The 15,229-nt window shown below is 39.9% G+C and overlaps 1 protein-coding gene across 1 annotated transcript in view; it reads right to left on the reverse strand.

Annotated features, from left to right (window-relative positions):
- The window catches only part of SIN3A (SIN3 transcription regulator family member A), a 41,203-nt gene that overhangs the window by 15,308 nt on the left and 10,666 nt on the right, over positions 1-15,229 (reverse strand). Inside the window, exons 4-14 of the mRNA XM_023729869.1 lie at positions 12,883-12,989; positions 11,934-12,216; positions 10,471-10,722; positions 9,749-9,901; positions 9,454-9,612; positions 7,569-7,658; positions 5,342-5,460; positions 4,552-4,762; positions 4,137-4,253; positions 1,529-1,767; positions 6-189 (exon numbers count right to left, since the gene is read on the reverse strand). Of these exons, the coding sequence (XP_023585637.1) occupies positions 6-189; positions 1,529-1,767; positions 4,137-4,253; positions 4,552-4,762; positions 5,342-5,460; positions 7,569-7,658; positions 9,454-9,612; positions 9,749-9,901; positions 10,471-10,722; positions 11,934-12,216; positions 12,883-12,989 (1,914 nt within the window). The remainder of the gene's footprint in view (positions 1-5; positions 190-1,528; positions 1,768-4,136; positions 4,254-4,551; positions 4,763-5,341; positions 5,461-7,568; positions 7,659-9,453; positions 9,613-9,748; positions 9,902-10,470; positions 10,723-11,933; positions 12,217-12,882; positions 12,990-15,229) is intronic.

Consider the following 15,229-nt stretch of genomic DNA (forward strand, 5'->3'; position numbering starts at 1 on the left):
CTCACCTCGTCATAAATACTCTCAATCTCATTGAGTAAGCTCTTAGACCTCAGGACCTTGGTGTCATTCTGTTTGAAGTTGATGCCCTGGTGGTCCAGAGACTTCAAATAATATTTCTCATTTTGTTCTCTCCACACCTTGTTAAAGCCTCTCTGAGCTTCTCGCCATTCTTCCTCTTTCATCTTCAACCTAGTGAGGTGGAGAGGGACAGAAAGAACAACACCGGGGAATTCAGAGAGTTTAGAAGTAAATTCTATGCCAAGCTACTTTATTTCAAAAGCCGGAAGATATGAGGCCTGTCAAAATTGACTGCACGAGATAAGTATTATCAAACCAGTCTTGAACTGTTATGTGAGCAAAGTTACTCATTTAGGAATTATTTTAGGGAAGTAATTTGTCCCAAAGTCAGACATCTCACCTAGAATAGTTATTTCTCAAACAGCATTCCACGAAATACCCTTGAGATGTCAGTAAGTATTCCTTGAAAAAAGGGTTCCCTTCCTTAGCCTCACTAAACAAAGTTAAACATGTTTCTTTGCTGTAGGGCTTCTCAGAACATGTACTATGATAATGTGAATGCAAAAGTCCAAGAGCAGAGAACTTGCACAGTAATGTTCCTTTGGACACAGTCTGAGAAGTTCTGATCAGAATTGATCCTAATGCTCCAGAAAAGAAGACTGGAATAAAAATAAAAAACAGCACTAGAACTGAAAAACAGCCTACATCTCAAAAGTCAGAAGTAAATGCTACTGGCAACAAGAGGAATAACCACCAATCTGTGCCAGCTCTTGAGGGGAAGACTGGGAAGAACAATAAAAGCTGGGCATTTGTGGAACTGTGCAGTAAACAATAACACATTTTTGCCAGATGAAATGAGAGAGGACCCAGCTCTCAGCAACGGTTCACAGTGCAGTTAGAAATGCTGCAGACTTAGAAGACTGGGGCTCAGTCTGCTCTCTGGCCTCCTAACTACTTGATGCCTGACCTTAGGTGGGTACAAACGCCCCGCTACCCCTCAGTCTGACATGAAGGGTTGTTAGGAGAAAGAAGTAAGAAATCGCTGGTAAATATGGTAGAAATCTTTTTTATAATGACTATGTACAGTTTTACAAAGACAAAGAGTGATTTTTCTTATCAGAAAACAAATAACTAAGATGTTAACAATAGTGCCAAGTGGTAGGAACATGGAAGGTTGTCTGTTCTTTTCTGTATTTAAAACTATCCCCTTCAAATACATATAGCACTCTATAAATCCAGTGGGTTACAAATTCAGAAATGTCTACCTTCTTGGGTCATGGCTCATACCAGGTCTGATACTATGGACTTTTCAAGTTCTCGAGTGTTGGCTACACAGAAGCCCATCATGAAGCTCCATTATCCCACTCTGTACCTGACTTCCAACAACCAGGGTAGGGAAGAAATGAAGGCCTCTTTGGACAACTAGGTCAAAAATGAGAACCTCAATTAATGGGACACTGAATCTGTCACAAATCATACTAAAGCACAGCAGACACCTTCACTCAGGTACCTTTTAAGGACAATTGGGACAGCAATGGAGGGGTTCTTCCTCAGACCATCGATGATGTCAGCTGCTTTATCAGCATATATCCTCTGGAGTGCTTTTCGATGGATGACTTCTGACGTGCCCCCAAGGGTGTTGTCCAAGCGAAATTTGGCTTGTTCCTCAGCAGATAAGCGGGAAAGCTTCTTCTGTATTGCTTCCAGAACCCGGATTGTTGCCAGATTGGTTTCTAAAACTACATCAAGCTAAAGAGGACGATAAGAAGCATGCTCAGCTCCAAAGCAGAATACAAAAGTGGGTCAGGAGTACAAGGTAGGAAGTCAAACTCCCTGGATTTGAATCCTGGCTTTGCCTTACTAGCTGTGTAAGATTCTTGTCTCCTTAGCAGTAAAATGGGGGTAACAGCACCTACCCTCACATAAGGGTGTTTTACAGGTTTAACGATATAATCCACATAAAGTGCTCAGCACAATGCCTGGCGCATAACAATGATCCGATAAATGACAGCTAAGTGGTAGTTATTATTTCTACCACTACCACAGTGTGCTTTGGCTAGGACTGCCAGACCAGAGGGACCTATTAGGAGGTAACCTTAATGACCCTTTCCCCTGAATTTTCCTGATCGCTAAGATCTGTTACAAACAGTAACGATCAAAACAATCTCAAAAAGACCACTCAAGGGGATACATCAGTCTCGTGGGTAAGTTTTTTTTGGAGGGTAGCCCAGGCTATTCAAAACATTCAATAGCCTGGTCCCACATCCAGTAGAAATAAGAGCAGTGACTATCAGTCTTAAGGAGTTCAATGTCATCTGTGGGTAACCATTGTGAACTCCTGGCACTAATTTTCTGACCTGGTTAAGGACATGACTTTGAGTCTACAACTTTTCCCCTAGCTTTAACATTGACAAGATTCTCTAAGGTACAGAAAATGATGTAAATGAGCAGTCTCAAAGACCTATGACCAAATGTCTGCAGAATAGTGTTCCCTAGGTTTTCTAGCTTCGGGACTGTGACAGTCATCATGTTTTGTAAAATATTTCTGGTCTTCCCGCTCCCCCCACAATTATGGACAAATGATGGATTGAACCTCCTGGCTCCCTTGTGACTGGAGAGGGCCACTAACTAGTCCTGGCAAATGAGTTGTGAAGAGGTGAGTACCAGTGATGTTTGTTACTTCTAAGCTAGAGCATTTAAGGGTGTGAGACCCTTCTGAGCTTTGTTTCCCTCTAGTAACTGGCAATATTTAAGATGGTGGCACTCTGTCAGCCTGGGTCCCTGAGTGATTCTGATGAGCAGAGTCCTCTGTCAAACAGCAATGCACATGTAGCATGACCAAGAAATAAACTTCTTTTTTCAAGCCACTGAGGTTTAGGGGTTGTCTGTACTGCAGCATTACCTAAGCTATTCCAATAAAGGGAAAACCCATTCAAACTAGCCCATCCCACCAACTCCTAAGCATACACACATGCACATACGCCACACTTCTTTCATCTTCACCCTTGTAGTCACGACTAGTAAATGAGGATGTCACCTCCCATATGCAGGTATACCAGCTGAGAGAGAATAGGGCCACCGGCTCAAGAAAAGAGGCCAAGCTCTGCTCTCTAACTCAACATCTAACATTACCAAACACAAGTAAAAAAAAAAAGAAATGCTTCCTTTAATCTGATCAAACTTCCCAGGGAAGTTAACATTTGTCATGATTTCATTTTCTGCAAATGGTTGCAACTCCTCAAACACTGGGGCAGAGACGGCCAACTAATAGCAACATGTGGCTCTTCATTCAAAACTGGAAACAGCTGGAGGAGGTATAAAAGGGGTAGACTGGCAAAGAACTAAATCAGTATGGATTTAAAAAAAAAAAAAAGAGTAGGATGTCTCCCATCCATATGAAACAGAGCCAGTTTGATACAGTAAATACATTAAATAGGATACACATAATTTTACTTCTCTGAACACACTAAACATTCCCTTTTTGTTGATGAATCAATGAATTAGTCACTCATACTCAATGTGGATTTTGAGCCAACTGTTCAGTATTCCCTCTCCTGATACAGGGGCTCTCTACCAACTCATTTATTCACTCCAGCTTTTCCCTTCCCAGCTACTTTAAAATAAAGTCCCTAATTTAACTTTCTTTCAAAAGGAGCCAAATCAATACAGAAATATGAGAGAAAAACTCCAGTTCTCCCAGCAGAGCTGGCTTGCTAGGTTACCTGCGCTACAAGTAACAATCCACACAGGTCTTAAAATAATTAGAACTAGCTTCAAGAAAACCCGATAGGTATAATTTTATACATCACATAAAACATGAGCACAAAAAATCTTTAAAATGCCATTAAAAATTCAAAGAATTATTATTCAGTCATCAAAGGACAATTTCTGTTAAAGTGGCCTAGATAAATCACAGTTGTTATTAAAAAATTACTTATATTTGACAAATTTGTAAAGCATGTTAAGCTCCACAACAAGCATATACCACAGAAGAATGTGATCCTCTAAATGTCAAGAGCTCTTCAATCTTAAAAAGACAACCCTCATAGAGAGATATCTGAGATACCTTTTCATTTAGCATCTACTTCCCTTAGCTTCTAAAGAAAAAGGAGTTGTACCTCAAAGCGCTCATCTTCACAACGATAGATATGTTCTTCATACTGTGTCTTCTTGGAACTAACAAAGGTGGAGTCCTCAGACCATGAAGGGAAGGAAACCCAGGTATCATTTAAAACCTGTGGGTAGAAGAAGAGACTGAAAAGCATTCTCAATAAAAAGACAAAACTCTAGGGGAAGGGAGAAACATTACTCTACAAACACTACTCTGCAGCTAACATATTACTCTTAAGTTTCACCTTTAGCCAGTTTAGGTAAGCGTATTAGTAAGAAAGGTTCATGAATATAAGTGTTTTCTTTTGAAAAAAGATAAAGAGTCCTGATTTCCTCATTCATATAAATTCTCCATTGCTAGTACTGCTTCCTTCTGGAGGAATCTGAGGATTCAGGGCTGATCCTCACTAGGGAAGGCCTTACCTCTTTACAGAGAGGAGTCCGTCCAGTACACTTGGGCTGCTGGTAGCTCTTTGGTAGGGCTCGATAGCTGGAGCCCAATCGTTTACAGGAGGCATAATCTATCTCCATGGCAATGCCCTCTGTGGCTCGCTCCTTTGGAAAGGTTTCCAGATGTACAGACTCTTTATAGCCCAGAAAGTTTTTAAACCAATTAAACAATTCAGGGAATTTCCTGAAGAATCAAATCAAAAACTGGTAAGCAATTAGAAGCATGACGTAGTTATCCTGAGATATGACCACCACCACTTGGTGTTGGGTCAGAACTCTGCTACTAGGGGCAAATTCCTATGACAGTTATTATTTCCTGCCAAAGCAGTTCAAAGCATTGCTTCTGAACATTTGTTTTCCCCTTTTCTTATAGAATTCTCTCAGATCAATTATGATGGTGACAGCAAAGTCACAATAATCAGTCATACTTCTGATCAAGAACACTGCTTCAGTGTTCAGTTAATTCTTAGGTTGTGAAATACAGTCAAGATTCTAGAATCCTGGGATACATTAAGCACTGGTCACCGGATCAGGAGACCACCATTCCTGGCAGCAGTCAACAGGTACTTTAATCCCCTTCTATTTTCTCACCTCTACAGTTGGACTAGAAGACTTCTAGGAGGATTCTTTTAACACTGACATTTTATGAGTCAATGGACCCACTTCAATTAAATTAACTTTGCTTCTCATACACTCACAAACCAAGTGAGTATTATCTCACCTCCGTATCCTGCATCAGGGCTAAGCCCCTCATTACACTTACCCTAAGAAGGGAGAGACTAGCTGTACTAGCTCAGCCCGAGAGATCACCTCCTGGTTAAAGATAACAAGACAGCGCAGGAAATTTTCATAAGCCTCTGCACTCCGCAAAGCCTTTCGGACCTTATGGAGACAACCAAAAAATTAACAGTTAAGTAGAGGAATCAAAAAGATCCTGCATCGCTTTTAAAAAATGGGGGAAATTTGAACTGACAGATATCTGAGGATACTAAGGAATCAATGTAAATTTTTTTAGATGTGATAATGATTATGTTTGAAAAAAGGAGTCATTTTAAAAAGAAAACTACTAAAATATTTATGGGTGAAATAGTATCTTGGATTTGTCTCCAAATCATCTGGGATGGGTGGGGGTACATATGAACAAGCATACTGGCTAGGAGTTGGGAAATGGTGAAGTTGGATGAGGGATCATTCTATTATTCTCTTTAATTTTATATATGTTTAAAATTTTCCATAATAAAAATTTAAAAAGTGAGATCCTAGAGTAGCTAAGACTTTTACCTTCTCACATGCTTCATTCTCCCAACCATATCACAGTTACTCAAGTTTTTGTTGCCTCTCTTAACAGATTTACAGCAAGAATCTTGGTTAACAATGTTTCCAAACTCTGGTAATCCTGAATAATCATCTTTTAAAATAAGATATTTCTGTCCCCCGATAATGATCTCTTCCTTCCTCCATTTATAATATTGAGCATTTTAATACCCAAAACTTTAAAAACGTTCAATGGGATAAACAAAATAAAACTAGTGTGGACAGATGACCAGTCTGGAGCTACAGTTCCACAAATAAATATTTAGTATGTGGTCCTTTGGTAGGGATTGTAGACTCTCACCAAATCAACAACCCCCGCTCCAGGCTCTCATATACTTTTCATAACTATCAACTGGTAGATACCGCATGGAATACGTAGTTAAAAAAATTATTGTGGTAATATATATAAAACAAAAAGTTTGCCATTTCATCATTTTTAAATGTACAATTCAGTGATATTAATTACAGTCACCAGGTTGTACTACCATCACCACTATCCAATTCCAAATGTTTTTGAATCATCTCAAATAAAAACTCAGTACCCCTTAAACAATAACGCCCATTATCCTCTCCCCCCAGTCCCTGGTAATCACTAATAAACTTCTGTCTGTGTGCATTTGCTTATTCTAGATTTTGGCATATGTACTCTTAAAGATGAAAGAGCACTGCACTTTTTGTACTATATACCGTATTTATTTACTTTTTTTATTAGCTTTGAAACATACACAAAAGTAGAGTCTAATGAATCCCATGTACTCACCTAGCCTCAATGATCAATATACAATAAATTTTGTTTCCTCTATATCCATTTCCTCCACTACTGAATTTTAAAGCAAATCCCAACATTTCATCTATCTATACTTCGGTATGTATCTCTAACAAATAAGCACTCTTTAAAAAAAATACCATTACTCTTAAAATACTAACTTATTTTTTTTTAATTCCTAAATAGCATCTAATATTGACTCTGTTCAAATTTTCTCAGTTATCTAATAAATGCCTTTAAAAATTGGTTTTTAAAATCAGGAGTTGCAACCCAGAGGTGCAAGAGAGGGTAAATCATGACGAGATCAATCCAGGCTGGTTCATGGGTTTGGAAGAAGCCCAAAAGTTGCCAGCTACCCTGATGAAAGCAACCTGCTAATCAGCAAGTTGACTTCAGACACAGGAGGAGAGCCAGCCTAACATACTACACAACACCATTTACACCAGGAGTCTCAACTCTGGCTCTCATTGGAATCACCTGGGGAGCTCTGAAAACACACAATTAAATTAGAATCCCCACGAACCCTATCTGTGCATACTGCAAATTATGTATCACAGCAATTAGAAGATTACTAGTCATTTTAAGTCCCCAACAGCTGGTACAGGCACCCACACTCCCCATTGTACAGACCTGGATATCTACGATGGGGAGCTCCAAACATCATTCCAGAGGAATATCACACATTTTTTAAAAAGCTATCTTCCATTATGGAAATGGAAAATGCTGTATTTTGCTACAAACCACCTCCCAAAGCAAAGCAGAATGAAAGAATTTACAATTTGGAAACTATGCAAAAAAGTACAAAGTCCTAATCAGTTTGATGCCTCTAAAACAAAACCTTCTTGGGGGTGGAGGTGATTTTCTTTTGACATTAACAGCCGATATCAAATCTAATTTACCCATGACTCACCTTATCAAAAAATAAGGATTCAGTTCCCACACCATGCTTGCTAGCATCTGCCATAGAGGAATCCTTTAGGCTGAGCAATTTGGGTTTCTTCTACAAAAAAGGAAAAATACAAACACATAAGATTCAGAGAGTGGACTTCTCAACCATTTTATTTTCATCTGTGTTCAATAGTTCCATCACTGACCATTGCTGATTGATAATCTGGAGCAAATGAGAGAATTCAAGCCACTAACTCAGTTTATACCCTAAAAGATTTCCACACTTCTCTACTTCAATTTGCCTGTCAATTTCTTTCTCGACCAGAGGTTCACCATACTATTCCCCATATGTTCTCTATACAAACGCTCACAGCACTACCAGTGATAAACTTTTAGAATTAATATCCTTCCTCTCTTTTTTCCAGAGGCCAAAAGCAACTTTATCTGGAACCTAATGCCACTGCTTTGTCTTCCTAGCTGGTAGACACAGAAAAAGTACTTTGGAGTATATTGCCTGGAGTGGATATAAATTATCTTTAACCTTTACCAATAATTCAATTAAAAATTTTCATGGGAGGTGGGGGAAGCACTTTATTTTCCTATTTTCTTAACAGAAAGAAGTTATTCCTGTCGTGTCAGCAATATCCATTCAGACTAATTTAATAAAGACTCCTCTTTTAAAGGAAATGAACAGACCATGACATAACCCAGTCAAGCAAGAATTTAAAAAAACACTTCTCAACTATCTGTGAAGAAATGCACAAGCATTGTGAGAACCAGCACATTTACCTTTGGGATCTCAGAGTACACTCCCTTAGAAGCCATAGCCTCCGCTTACACTGCCTGAGGAGAAAGTAGGTGGGGCATTGCAGGCCCCCAATATAGTGTTTCCACCTGTGGGTAATCAAGCGTGGAGGAGACCAGTTCAAGAGTGGAGCATATCTGGAGAACTGATTCTTACTACTACCGTGAAAAAATATAAACCATTACCAAGTTCAATGTGATTTCAAAAGGCGAAACCATTACACAAACACTAAAAAGTAGGGTCCTTCAGAAGTGCCAGTAACACCTAACATGTAGTTATTTACTTCTTCACCAGTCATCCCTTACTGTTAGAAATTCCACTTGGTTTTGTTATCTTTAATTAAATTCTGCAGACACATCTATCTCTTCATGTCACATACTGCTTTAGAATGCACCGAAGCAATGTTCAATCCGTACCCCTAGCTGTCCCCTACCACAGCTGCACTGTATCAAAGAAGACAGCAAGCTTAGCTTTCTGCAGGCAGATCATCAGTGTTTGCCGTAAAAATAAACATCATGTGACAGGTCACTAGCAGGAGTTTAAGACCTCCCTCTGCTACAGCCAAAAGGTCCAGCCATGGAGATTAAGATGATACAGATAAGATCTGGCAACTCAACAAAGAACCTTGGGCAGAAGAAGCCTCCAGACCAAAGAGATCTCACAAAGCACAGGAGGACCTCAAGAGATCACTGACATATTTCATAAACAACTATCAAGCTCAATAATCTTTCTTAGCACAAGGCAGGTTGAAAACATCAAATCAGAAGAGGGGAAAATTGAGTAAGTCTTGAAAACTCTTAGCAGCAAACAAAAAAATAAATGAGATGACAGCTAATAATAAAAAAGATAGAAAATACAGAGAAAACCAGTAAGAACTGAAAAAGGCACAGTAATCCAAGCAATCAGTGTTAGGCTAACATTCTTTTGCAAAGCCAGATAAGAAGCTTTGCACTGAAATTTTCGTGACATACACCAACTCATTCTGAATATCCAGAATCCAGCTGTCAACATGTTTTGGATAAGAACACATGACCACCCCCAGAGCCCTTGTCCACAAAAATTGCTCCCACAAGTCAAATGAGCAAGTGCTGCTAACTCTCACCTTCACTGGAGGGGTAGTTCCTGTTCCAGAGTGCCGGCGGATCTGGCAGCCGTTCTGGCTAGGCCTCTGTGGCTTGTTGTTCAGTTGGGGCTTCTTCACAGTGCCTCCATGGTCATTTCTCACAGAATCAACCTTTTCAGCAGTTGTTTTGCTTAAAAGCTGATTAAGACACATGAAAGGGATTAATGCTCTTATCAAAGCAAATGAGTATCATCTAGGAAAAGTCCTCTTCTGATTCCAGCTTCCAAAGGAGATAGTAATCCTAAATAGTGTAGTTTTTCTATACAAAACTTACCACGGAGCTGTTGGCATCTGGTAGGAACTGTCCAAACTCTGACAGCAAATCTTCCTGATTTTTAAAGAGCCGAGCCACCTGGGCATATACCTCCTGCTCAGTCAACGCTGGGGTGTAGTTTCCTCCAGCTTCCTTGGCATTTCGCTGCTCTTTCTGATAGAAATTTGCAAATGGGAGAAGATCATATTAGAGGGCCACTGTTTTGAATGACTCACCTTGCATACTTTCTGGGATATCTGACAAGAGCTCTGTATGTTATCTATTGAGGATGCACTTAAGAAGAAAGTCTATGTTCTTATTCTTGGCACCTGTTTTGACTTCAAGCATTGGAGAAAGTAGTAGATGGTGGCTGACAATTCTTTTTAAAACTAGGACAGTAACTGTGAATGCCCAGGGACCACTCCCAACTGATAAAACACAAAGCATTAGAGAAATTTCTCTTTTTACTGCAGATTAACTATATTGCACAAATCATCCTCCAAACTTCCCAGGTAAACAAGCTTTCATTACACAGGGCAGTAACTACAAATCTTGACTGGCTGCTTGCTGCAGAGCAATTAAGTTAGGCAAATCAAATTGGCTTTATATACAGTCATACTTTCTAGTTCGTTAATTTCCAGTAAGAATTAGTGAACATCAACTATAGTTATTCAAGTTCTTCTTAAGCCAGATGCCCTTAGAGGGTGACTGGTTAAGACAGGCTGAAAGGGCAACCCTCTTACCTGATACGTGTGCAAAATCTCCAGGAATGCTTTGTAGATGTCTGGTTGGCCCTGGAACCTGTTCTTGATCTTATTAACATAGTTGATGGCATGATTAAACTCCACAGGCTGATTGTTCTGCAAGGATGGGGCCGTTCCCAAAGAGATTGTCACTGGTGTGTGAGGTTGGACCGGTGGGGAACGTGGTGATGCATATGGTGGGAGCGGGGGAGTCTGCTGACTGGCTGGAGTATGTGCTTGTAGTTGGGAAGGCTAAAAAAAAAGCATTCTCCTCAGAAACATAGATGGGTGGACACATGAAAGAAAGTTCAAACTAAAGAGAAACAACATGCTGATTAAATTATATCCTTTATTTATTCAGGCCAGGCCATTTTAACTCAATTCAAATCATAATGGGAGAGAGTGAGAGCTGTAAACGGCTTACACATTCCACTACAAATATGTCAGTCTCTCAAATTTTCTAAATACAATCTTACATCTCCAACTACAGCAAAGAATTTTTTATGTGTAATTTTTAAGTTCATTAGCTCATCAGGTGCAAATAGAAAGGAACTCATTCTATATACATGCTTAATGTCAGAAAAGATAACATCAATTGCTGCATAATTCCACACAGAAAGTGTTCTAGACCCTTGCTGTCCTCTCTTGGATGGAAATGTTCTTTATTTGCACTGTCTGTATGATAGCCACTAGCCACATGTGACTACTGCAAATGAAAAACTGAATATATTTTAACTAATTTAAATACAGTCATACGTGGCTGGTGGCTATTCTATTGGGAAAGCGTAGTTCTAGACTAAGAACATACCACCACCACCATCATCATCATCAACAGTATCTTCTGCTTGGCTTGATATGACCTAATCTGTTAAATGGAGTAAGTTTTGTAAGATGATGACCATGTGGGAGGTAGCTTAATTTGATCATGATAAGATGATCATGTCTGCCTGTACTGTTAAAATACTATTATACAAAGCCACCAACTGCTGGGATACTCATGGGTTCAATAAGCAGCAACTGGGGGCAAAAGAGTCCTTGCAGACTGTTGTGCTGATTTAAACTGTTGTTCTTAGCTGCTGTCGAGTTGATTCTGACTCATGATGACCCGATGGGTGCTGAGTAGAACTGTGCTCTGTATGGTTTTCAAGGCTGTGACTTTTTGAAAGCAGATCGCCAGGCCTGTCTTCCAAGGTGCCTCTCGGTGAGTTCGAACCATCAATCTTTCACCTAGTAGTCAAGTGCTTAACTGCATGAATCACCCAGGGACTCCACAGATTTAAACAGGTATCTAAATATTTGGTGTGTAAACGTGAACTATTTTATAGTTATGTGATTACTGCATCTTCTCTGATGAAATCACTGCAACATAATATATCTATCCAAGTATTATATAAAAGGGAAATGTGAAAGAGGTGCTTTCTAGGGATGTAACTCACATGATGCAAAACTTTCCAAGAGCTCACCTTGCTGACTTTGGCAGGTGGGGGCTGAGGAGCAGGCTGGGCAGGAGCTGGGGCTGACTGGGCTGAAGGCTGGGAAGAATGTTGGGGTGCTGGCTGAGGCTGAGGCTGGATGCCATGGGTGGGGATCTGATGAACCTGGCCAGGAGTTGTGACGTTCACCATGTCATTGGTTTGCACCTCAATTTTGTAGCCAGGGGGCAAGAAGGTGTTGAAGCCCATGATCAGGTCAGGGTGGCCTTTGAACAGCTGAGACACCCGACTAATCACTCCTGGTGTGTCAATGCTGACAGAAAAATAAAAGTGATGGCTTGCTTGAAAAACACTTCAGTAAGAAAAAAATTCACTTTCCACTAAGCTCTATAAACAAGAAAATAGGTAAAAATCAACCTGCATAATACAAAATTAACAACACATAAAGAACTCTAAAATTCCAAAGCCATTTAACTTTAGATTCAAAGAGGCTTAGTCACAATTTTGAACAGAATATACATTCATGGTAACAGTCCTGTCAAACAGATATTCAGAAAGTAAATCCAAAGCTATATTTCCCAAGCAAGATCAAGCTTTCTATACACTTGTGTAAATTATTTACTGGGCATGCGTCTATACTGCTCCCATGAATTCCTCTCCTGTATTTGTGAACCATACCAAAATATCAGTGTCTGTTTTCAACCAATTCAAAAGTTAAATAGCCTACATCACTACCAGTGCTACCTCCATGACAGAAATGATGTATTAAGAAAAATTTACCAACAGGGAGAAAACAAAGGTCTAGTTCCCGTTATTTCAATCAATAAAGCAATACATACAATAAAGCATGACCCTGAAAATTAAATCCCCACAATGGGGCATCCTTTATTCTTCTAGTAGATGAAAATAAGCTATAGCCTTCCCCCTAAACTCAACATTCCAAGTACAAAGTTTGAGTACAACCATGTATGTCATTTACCTCTGAGACTTAAATTCCTTCATGATGTCAAGGAAATCATTGTAGACCTGAGGTTGACTACCAAATTGCAGCTTCACCTGGTCCAGATAGGACAGTGCATCCTCCACCTGAGACAGGAACAAACCTCAAGGTTATAAAAAGAAAATAAGCCAAGAATTATAAAAAACTATTTATGTAATTATGTAAAAATGAAACTTACATAGTAAATAAACAGAAACATACAGTAAATACACATAGAGATTAAGACAAATAAGCCACAGACACTGCTCTATAGAAGTTCATTCACATCTAGTCAGGAATCACAATATAGTGGGGTGAGTGGATAATCCTCAATGTCCTAAGAGCACACGGAAAGGGTACCCCATTAGGGAAGGCCTCCTAGGAGGGGGTCTAAACTGAGTCCCAAGAATGAGTACAAGTTAGCCAAAGCGAAGACCTGTGAAAAGAGTCAGCGGAACCAGCATGGGCAAAATCCCAGACAGGACACCATATGGTACATTGGGAAAACCGAAAAGAGTTTAGTTTGGCTGTAGGAAGAGTAGCGACAGATGAGAAAAGAGAAGAATCAGGATCTAGATCCTGAAAGGCCCTGTAAATCTTGTTAAAATCTATTTATTTTATCATCTGCATTTTAGTGTACTCAATCTAGCTGCAGTGTTGGGAAGGAACTGGCCAAAGGGCAGGGCAGATTGGAAGGAGGTAGGGAGACCAGCTATGCTACAGGGCTAACTCCTATGAGAACAATAGTGGCCTGAATTACACTACTGGCCAAAGGAAGAGAAAGAACCGGATAGATTCAAAAGCTTTTTAGAAGGTGTTAAGGATTGAATTGTGTCCTCCCAAAACAGGTTGCAAATCCTAACCCCTATGCCTATGGAGGAGGAGCCCTGGTGGCACAGTGGTTAAGCATTCAGTGGCTAACTAAAAGGTCAGCAGTTCGAGCCCACCAGCAGCTCTGAGGGCAAAAGATGGGGCAGTCTGTTTCTGTAAAGATTAAACCAAAACCTACTGCCGTCGAGTCAATTCCAACTCATAGGGACCCTACAGGACAGAGCAGAACGGCCTCACAGGGTTTCCAAGGTTGTAAATCTTTATGGAAGCAGACAGCCACATCTTTCTCTGGTGGACCGGCTTGGGGGTTCCAACGGCCGACCTTTCAGCTAGCAGCTGAGTGCTTAACCACCAGGCCACCAGAGCTTCTTAGGAGAAGGTCAGGGCTCCCATAATCGAGAGAGCACTGGGGTCAACTGCAACTGAGTCCCAACTGGTCTCCCTGCCGTCAGACTCTCTCCACTTTGCCAATAGTCCTTTACATTTGCTACTGGAGTGTTTTTGTTTTGTTTTTTTAAAATACAATTATGACTATCATTATGTGGTCACATATCATTTATTATATGACCGCTGTCCTATAAGGTCACTGTGAGTCAGGAAACGACTCAATCTAAATGGGTTTATACCAGTGGATGTAATCCCATTTGGGAACAGGGTTTTTCTATTATGTTAATGAGACTACATCAGTAGAAGGTATGTCTTAAGCCAATCACTTCTCAGCCATCAAAGAGCAGATTAGGCGCAGAAGGCAGACACAGGGGTAAGACAGACATTATCTGAAGATGATGGAGACAGACAAGTGTACAAGCCCAGGAACTCCAAGGATTGCCAGCTACCAGAAGCTGAAATAGACAAGAAAGGACCTTTCCCTACAGTCAAGTACCCTGAATTCAGACTTCTAGCCTTCTAAACTGTTAAGAAAATAAATTCCTTTTCATTAAAGCTACCCACTTGTGGTATTTCTGTTATGGCAGCACTAAGAAAATAAGACAGGAGGTAAAAGTGATAAGATTTGGAGACTGACTGGATATGGAATATAAGGGAGAGCAAGCATTCAGGGGTGATTCACCACAAAAGAACAGGCTAAAGGGGCAGAAAGTTATGAGTCTGTTTAGGACAACTTAATTTTTAGTTACTCTGAGATACCCAAGGGAAATGCACACTAGGTGTTGCCTATAATCTTTGGGATAGATACTTTATACAAAATATCAAGTTCAGGAAAATTTCAGATATAAACATCTGATTTGCTATGAGCCCTACTTTTACCATACGTTATGAAATATAGTATTTATGTTGAAATAAACCACCAAATGGCATTTCAAGAGCTGCCCAAAATTCATTATGGCCATGGTTAATCAAGAGTATTTCATTGTTGCTATAGCAGAGATTATATACTTGGTCAATACCCACTCCTTTGATGGCTGGTTTTTCTATACTTTACAAATAACACGACCATTTCTGTTCAAATCAATGGACTGCTTAATTCATATTCATAACTCTCCATATTGAAATTTTT

Source organism: Trichechus manatus, unplaced genomic scaffold (assembly GCF_000243295.1).
Source record: "Trichechus manatus latirostris isolate Lorelei unplaced genomic scaffold, TriManLat1.0 scaffold00030, whole genome shotgun sequence".
NCBI classification, from domain to species: domain Eukaryota; kingdom Metazoa; phylum Chordata; class Mammalia; order Sirenia; family Trichechidae; genus Trichechus; species Trichechus manatus.